Genomic DNA, 7974 nt, shown 5'->3' on the forward strand with positions numbered 1-7974 from the left:
GTCACTTGAATGATCTGTTCATACTATTGTTTATGACTCTTTTAATTATGTTTAGTCTGATATAATTGCAATTGTTATGATCATATTTTTTATCAAAGGCTTTAAGTATGCTTGAGAATGTGATTGCAAGACAGCACAACACTTTGGGCTTTCACCACCAATCAAACGTACTGTCACTATACATGATCTGTTTATCCAGCTTGATTACCTTAACAACTAGGATTGAGTTGAAGACAAGACTGCAAAGAAAAAAGATCCTACTTTGTTCGCGCATGTGGTCGGTACAAAGAAGAAGATTCGAACATTAAGCTCAACAAGGCTGAACAAATGGACCATGGATCTTACAGTTGGGGAAGGGACTTCTTGTAGGGACAAGCCTGACTCTAGCCTCACATGTCTTTTAGGCCACAAGTTGTAGGCCTTCAGCCTCTAAACACACAAAAGATTTTAGTTGGACCAGGCTTGAATAAGATGCTAAACCCAATATTCTGATCTGGGTAATAAGGACAACAGGCTGTGTGTGTTTTTCTAAGATGACAAATCCAAGACCCCAATTCAGTCATTGCACTGTTTTACCTATTTTCATAATTAAAAAAAAAAACACTCTATATAATTTTTCAATCAAGATTGACGTCAAAGTTGGATTGCTTAGTTTAAGTAAGTCAAATACTATTTATTGTGTACTGTTTGGTTGGAAGTATCATTGGTTTTTTTTTTTTTTAATTTGATATACCAAAAGAATGAGGTAAGTAGTTATAACATTGGTTGAAGATATAATAAAATTTATAATTAACGGTTTATTAATTATTATTATTAATTAAAATATTATTTATTATTTTTATATCATATAATATAATATTAATGTGATATGATAATTTATTGATATGTCGTAAAATATGATAAAATAATATATTAATGTTATATAATTACATAATTACGTGATATTTTTATTATTTATATTAACTTCAAGTCATTATCATGTAAATATAAAAATGATAAATTTTATTTTAATTAATTATTAATTATAAAAATTTATTTAATTTAAAATAAAATATTTTAATTTTAATTAAAAAATAAAGAATCTTTTTATATTTTTTAAGTAATTGGTGAGTTTTTAACAAGTTGATATATATAAGTTTTCTTTTTGATAAGATATGTACAGGGTATTGATTGTATTGTATCCAATAACTGTAGAAACGTTTATCTAATAACTTAACGAAAATAGTAAAACAACTTTGGTGTTGTCATTGGGTGAAATAAAGGAGAAAAGAAAGGTCACATAGTTGATCATGGTGGTGTCGACTCAATTGGCAGTAGCCAAGGTCTCTTGTCTAGGAAGAAAGACACGTTTCAGGCATCCAAGATGTCCAGGACTAGTTAAAAGGCCCTGCTTGCCTAATCATCTTGCATATTTTCACAATTCTCGGAAGCAAAAAACAACTTCTCCTAAACTTCCACTCAATTCCTGGATCTCACAAATTAGAAAAGAAGAAAAAAAAGCGTGTAGGCCCCCAAACAAGGTGACTTTGAGGCTAATGCATCCAGGCAAACACTTGAATGGATATGCCATGGACACATGGGAACATAAGAGAAGAGGGTCGAATAAATCATGTTAACTTCAAACTTGTCAGATGATGGAAGAACATGGAAACAGGTTGGACACCTGGGAGGAGCTGAAGGGAGCTTTGGGATCTTGAAAATACTGAAATTGTGTTAAGTGGATTGGATTGTTGGGGTTAACCCCACATCTTCACTCATAATAATAAATCAATGTTTTTCCTGTTTTCTGTAAAAGCAAGGTAGGCCACGTTGATGCATCTCCATACACACACGCAAGCCTTATCCAACCTTTTCCTTAACCAAGTTCTTTGGCTTCTTGCTTCTCTTTTTCCTATTCATCCAATTGTTCTCTTGTCGTCCACCCAACCACGTCAAACTTTTTTTCTTCTGTTTCTCTTTCTCTTTTCTCGTTGTGCAGATTCTGTTTCTTGTTACATAATCATCCTAGGATGAGTTCAAACCGTCGAGAACAGTCTTGAATAGGAGATGAATGTAATATTTGATGAAAAAAGCTCTAACCAATGCAAAGGAGATGATATAAGTTTCATTTTAAACAGGTAGGCGTAATGAGATTTTTTGACTATTTTGATAATGTTGAGGAATTAGAAAAACCAATGAGCTGGGACCTGTTCTGGCCTTGTCATGAATTAGACAACCCTCCAATTTTGAATACGGCGATTGATGATGTCCAGTGTCCAGGCAGAATTCCGTACATTTCTTGAAGCTTCTACGATTGCTAGACCATCAAAAACTAGATATTTCCTTTCAGTTTTTGATAGAGGACACATGGAGGAGGACACTTTTGTTTTCGGCACCGTATTTGTCGAAGGCAGAGAAAGGAGAGAAAATGCATTGCCTCAGCCAATTTTGAGTAGTCCTTTTCCAGGATGCCCACATTAACTAAGATATTATCCATAAACACCCAAAAATGAAAATAGAAAGAAAAGGAGTTATGATTCTTGTTTGAATCACAGATCCCAGTCACTTGTTCTGAATGATTGAGGCTGGGGATCTTTTTCCATTTTCTTTAGGTGGAAATGGTGAAATCTGAGGTACCTATTTGTCATTAACATACCATCCACATCTTACGAAATATCCCATGTACAAGCTGTGTGATCCAAGTTCAAAAAATAAAATAAAAGGCAAGGTAGTAATTAATTATCATTCATAGTATTATATTATCCAGTACAGATATTCTGTTTCCAACACAAAAAAGGGGAAAAAAAGAAAAAGAAAATAAAAAGGCTTTCAATTTCTATAACAATACATACTAAGATTTTTACATTCACCGAAGGGGGTTTCCTTTAAACAGTAAAAAAAACAACTCAACATATACACAGCTAGTTGCTCTTCAAACACCCTTGAATCAAGCAGGCTAGGATCCAAAAAAATAAATCCAAAAGCCTGCAACTCCATGGGAAGACAGGATGCCGTATGGCTTAGCCTCTACTATGTTGTTCATTTCGAACATTAATATTAGTACATGAAAGACGAACATGGAAATAGTACTGTAGCAACTGTACAGTGACAATAGCGAGGAGAATATGGCTAGCAAAAAACTAAAATCATCTCCCAGCACCAACCATGGATTTCTCCTCACTCTCTTTAAGCTTTAAGGATGTTGCAGGACGAGGGAAAGGAAGCTTTGTCCCGGAATCAGATAGAACTTCTTTTGATACCAGAATCTCTTCCTGTGCAGGAACAGGTGAAGGTTGAACTGTTTTTGGTGTGTAGTTGAAGGAAAGATCTTTGTTGGCAGCCAATGCCAAAAGCTCCTTCTCCTCGAGCCCTTTTGTTGGCCCTAGGCTGCACCGATCTGGCGTGTGCTTGGCCAATGCATCTTTGAATTTTTTGATCTGTGGAATCATCATTGTAATTAGAACATGCATCGTGATAAACATGGTGACAATTGACAAACAACACACATTATGACCTAATCATGCCATGTCAAGATACAAAACCAGTTCAAATGAGCAGCAATTTATCTGTCAACAATCTCAGAAATTAAGTGTAAGCAACAAAAATAGCTGGTCTCAACAACATTAAAAAGCCAATTGATAATTAATATGCACCAAGCAATTTTCATAAAAGTGATTCCAGCTAGGAGAAATTAATGCCAATCTGGCTCTTACATCTTGAAATACGTAAATTAATTGACAAATCCTGAGGGAATTGTGCATTTTTCCCACTGGAATTCAAGACCCAAATATTCAAGTGGCATGCATCATACATAAAAAAAAAATTAGCCAAAATGACAAAATAGGCTTGTTTGCATTCTAATTAGTAAACATATTAATAATATTTGCATCAACAGGGAGGGATACAAGACTAACCGTGGCATTGGTGCAGCTAAAGCTGCATAGACGCCCGTGAGCTCCTCTATAGAACCGGAAGAAAGGCAGCACGTGGACATTCAGACTATAGCACATTGATTTCTGTTCCTCATAATTCACCTGAAGCAACTGCACTTCTGGATTCATCTCTGCCAATTGACATATCTGCCAAACCCCAACATCAAAATCCACAATGAATCCAAATACAAACAATACAAAAATCTGGAGTTGCACAACTATGCAAAAGCACATATGTAAAACTGTAACTTTATATTATTATACCTTGGGATGGAGAGCCTTGCAGCCACCACAACCAGGGGAGAAGAAATCTACTACAACAAGTTTATCCCCAGCATTCATAAGAGAGTCTACCAGGTCTTGGGCAGATGTCACCTCTTTCATATTTGGTTGCAGCCCCTTCTCCCACCACTTTTGACTTCTGCCGATAAGGCCAGTCTGCATCTAATTCCGTTAAAAAAGACCAGAAAAATGAAAAACCAATTAGTATTCCCGTATTGGTCTTTGCAACATATCAAATTATGGGGAAAAAAGGAGCTCTAATCATAAACCAAATTACTTAACCTTTTTCCAAAAAATAAAAAGGAGGGATACAAAATTTACTGAAAAATCGATCTTCAAAAATTCTATTGCTTATACTATTTAACTAAGAACAAAAATCCAAATTTTTTAGATAAATAAGGTGATTTCTATTTAAGATTGGATCTTTGGCATGTGAAAACTAAGCTAAGAGCTAACTCTAGAAAGCTAATATTACATAATGAAATTAACAAGCAATTCAAAATTTTCAACTAACAAAAAAAATCATAAAATAAATTTAAGAAACAATACTCACTAAAGATAAAATTAAAGAAAACCAAAAAATTTCAACAAAACAGAGACAAAGAAGGAAGATCCAGAAACAGAGAAATGAAAAATAAAGTTAAACCAACCTGTGCTTTGATGGGAACTTGACAAAACCGTCTCTTGTTCACACTTTTCTTATCCAAAAAAAACAATTGTTTTCCATTAAAATCAGTCCTCAAAGCCTGAGATTGGACCTTCACAGAAGGAAAACTATTCTTCTTTAAACAAAACCCAGAAATCCTCTCAGAAAACAAAGAAACTCCACCACCTTGATTCTTCTTCTGACCATAGTCACAAGTTGTAAACAGATTCGCCTTCCCCAAAACCTCAGCCATAGCTATTTCTTTTTTCCCGTTTTTCTCACAACGAACAACCTAAACCCGGATCGAAAATTCGAACCCCTTTGCCTTATTCCAAATGAAAACCAAAATACATAAAAACTGAAGAGATGACTTTCTGCTTTCTCCGTAAAAGCAAAAGCGGCTTCCGTTATCCTTTCTGCGGCTTCGCCGTTTTGTTGGTTATTTTAAGGTCTACGGATTGACTTCAGCCGTTGATCTGTTTTGTCTCGATGTGAATCCAACGGTTGATGATGTTTTGTGATGGGAAAATTTTCATTTGAAAACGTATTGGATAAGGTTCTTTCTTCGGTTTCCTTTTTTAACGTGGGGCGGTTTTTATGGCGATATGGAGATGCACGTGACGGGTGAAAGTGTTGACACGTGGCTTCAAACCAAAGATTTTGCAGAAACAAAAGGGGGTTCCGGATATTGCTTTGGATAAAAGGCAGGTTGTTTGCCACCTCATTACTGTTGTGGGCCAGCTTGGAAAAAACTACTTTCTTTTTCCAAAATTCAACCCTCTAATTTTCATTTTTATTGCCTAATTTAATTTTATCTATATTAATCTATAATGTTTGAACATTTGAGTTGGTATCATACTTAATTTCCTAATATCTATTTCTTCTTATGTTGTATTTATATAATATAATAAATTAAATGAGTTGGAGTTTTTATTTAATTTAGTAACCAACATGAAACTTTAAGCATTTGGGAAAAAATGTTATTTATAATAGCTTATAATCGTGTCAATCCTTTAGATTTCTTAATACTTAAGTTTCATTTTGTTTTTTAGGGATATTAATACTTTAATTTCAAACTTTGCATCTTTGATTAGGTGACCAATTATGAGTTGATTTTCTCAACAAAAAAAACCTATGAGTTGACCATGACATGTGCATCTTTTTTCTCAATGAAAATATATAAAAGGTATAATATAAAAAAAACAAATTTCTACACTATGTAAAATATTTAATTGAGTTTTTATATTTTTATTTTAAATTAAATAAATTTTTATAATTAATAATTAATTTAATCAAAATATCATTTATTATTCTATCTTACGTAATGTACATTAATATGATATATTAAAATATTATAATTAATTATAATATAATATATTAATATATTATTGATAATGACATGATATGCTAATTTAACATGATAATACGATTATGTAATATTTTTTACTGTTTACATCAAATATCATATTAGTATCGTGTGAATATAAAATGACATCAATCATTAATAATAAAAATTTATTTGATTCAAAATAAAAATATAAAAATTTAATTAAAAATAATAAAATAATAATAATTTATTTAAATATTTTTAAATAATTTTAAAATTTATTTAAATATTATGTCTATATAAAAACTGCACCCATATATAAAATTTTAACTTCTTATATTAATTTGTCGTTTTCTTATCTAATTATTCCTTCAATGACAAAAAAAAGAAAAAAGATTTACAGTGTTTGACTTGTCAAAATTTTCTGCACCGACCACCTCCCTACCGACACCGTAGCAAAATTTTTAGCACATGTTCTTATTTCTATTGAATATCTTAGAATATGGTTACAAATTTGTAAATATTTTTCAACAAAATTACATTAGATCAAAGCTTTTCAATTTAATTAGCCTTCTTATTTAATATGAAAAAGGAAATTTTAACATACTCTTTCCCTCATTTATCTTTTTTTTACAGTTAATTTTTTTTTAAATTATGATATTTTATTGAACATCAATTATGAACATAATTATTAAAATTTATATAAAAAATTAAGTTATTTATTATTAATAATTTAAATTTAAACTTTAAAATATCACGTAACAAAAAATTATTAAACTAATAATAGTGGGACTCGAAAGCTATGACATTTGCAAGATTATTCAACTTTTCGAGATTTTATTTCTTTTTTTGATGGGGCTCATTGGACTCTATGATCAAAGATTTCAAGCTTTGACAAAAGCAATTCGAGTTTGACAAGAAAATTCCAAAATCCTTGAGCATGTTATGTTTGTAGGATTATTACTATATCAACTTACTTTAAACCTTTTATCTTCTGCCCTATTAAATCATTCTCTTTTTGATAAACAGTCCCATAAATCATTGACTCATTAAATATTGTACAAAGTTTGAATAGTTTTACTTTTCATTTCATCAAAAATAGTTTTTGAAAAGAGTTAAATTACATGACAATGACTTTTAAAATAAGTTAATCTTCTTAGCCCACCTTACCCAACCTTTTACGTCTGTACGCCCACTGATACTTGGCCCATGGAACAAGAGTTTGATGGTACGTTTTGCTCTTCTCGTTTTCTCTGTTGCTTTTTGGAATAAACTTATGGGCTTCCATCATTCACATTACTCATTTAGATTTAGGCCATGCCAAACTTCTGACAATGCCATAGTTTATAGTTTATAGATCCCATTCTTGGCCCCTCAGGTGGTCTAAAGCTCCCTCTCGAGGTTACTATTAGTTCCACTCTGACTGCTCTGACCAGGAAGAAGCATACATTTTCATACAACCTTTCCTACCTACCAGCCACTATCCAAGATTCCAACTCCGCAAAAGGGAAAGGAAACTACTACACAAGAATCTATTCCAGAGTCTACTGCTCACCAAACTTTCTTGCTAATATGCTACTTCCTCACCACCCATCATCCATTCCCGACTCATTGTGGAGGTCCAGATTTAATCTTCATCATCTCAACACCCAGCTTAACAGGCTATCCATTCCCTACACAGCAACATTCAATGATAAGCCAACCACATTGTTCAAAATAAATCAACATTCCTTCTCTACATTACCATCCAAGTATCACCAACCTCTTCTTTTAACTGCAAAATGTACACCCCAAAGTTTGGCACTTCC

The 7974-nt window shown here is 32.6% G+C and overlaps 1 protein-coding gene across 1 annotated transcript; it reads right to left on the minus strand.

Moving 5' to 3' along the window:
- Positions 1 to 2696: 2696 nt before the first annotated feature.
- ACHT4 (atypical CYS HIS rich thioredoxin 4) lies at positions 2697 to 5399 on the minus strand. Its single transcript, XM_021427550.2, has 4 exons — positions 4844 to 5399; positions 4176 to 4355; positions 3894 to 4058; positions 2697 to 3416 (listed from the first exon to the last, which is right to left on the minus strand). Exons 1-4 carry the CDS (start codon positions 5090 to 5092, stop codon positions 3126 to 3128), a joined length of 885 nt encoding a protein of 294 aa, XP_021283225.1. The 5' UTR covers positions 5093 to 5399; the 3' UTR covers positions 2697 to 3125.
- Positions 5400 to 7974: the final 2575 nt, after the last annotated feature.

The sequence above is a fragment of the Theobroma umbraticum genome, unplaced genomic scaffold, assembly GCF_002168275.2.
Source record: "Theobroma umbraticum cultivar Fairchild unplaced genomic scaffold, ASM216827v3 scaffold_147.0, whole genome shotgun sequence".
Lineage (NCBI taxonomy): Eukaryota > Viridiplantae > Streptophyta > Magnoliopsida > Malvales > Malvaceae > Theobroma > Theobroma umbraticum.

Coding starts and splice junctions, on each gene's coding strand:
- ACHT4 (XM_021427550.2), bottom strand. CDS start 5,092: ATGGCTGAGGTTTTGGGGAAGGCGAATCTGTTTACAACTTGTGACTAT. Junction 4,356..4,843: donor AAGTTCCCATCAAAGCACAG/GTTGGTTTAACT, acceptor TAACGGAATTAG/ATGCAGACTGGCCTTATCGG. Junction 4,059..4,175: donor GCAAGGCTCTCCATCCCAAG/GTATAATAATAT, acceptor GGGGTTTGGCAG/ATATGTCAATTGGCAGAGAT.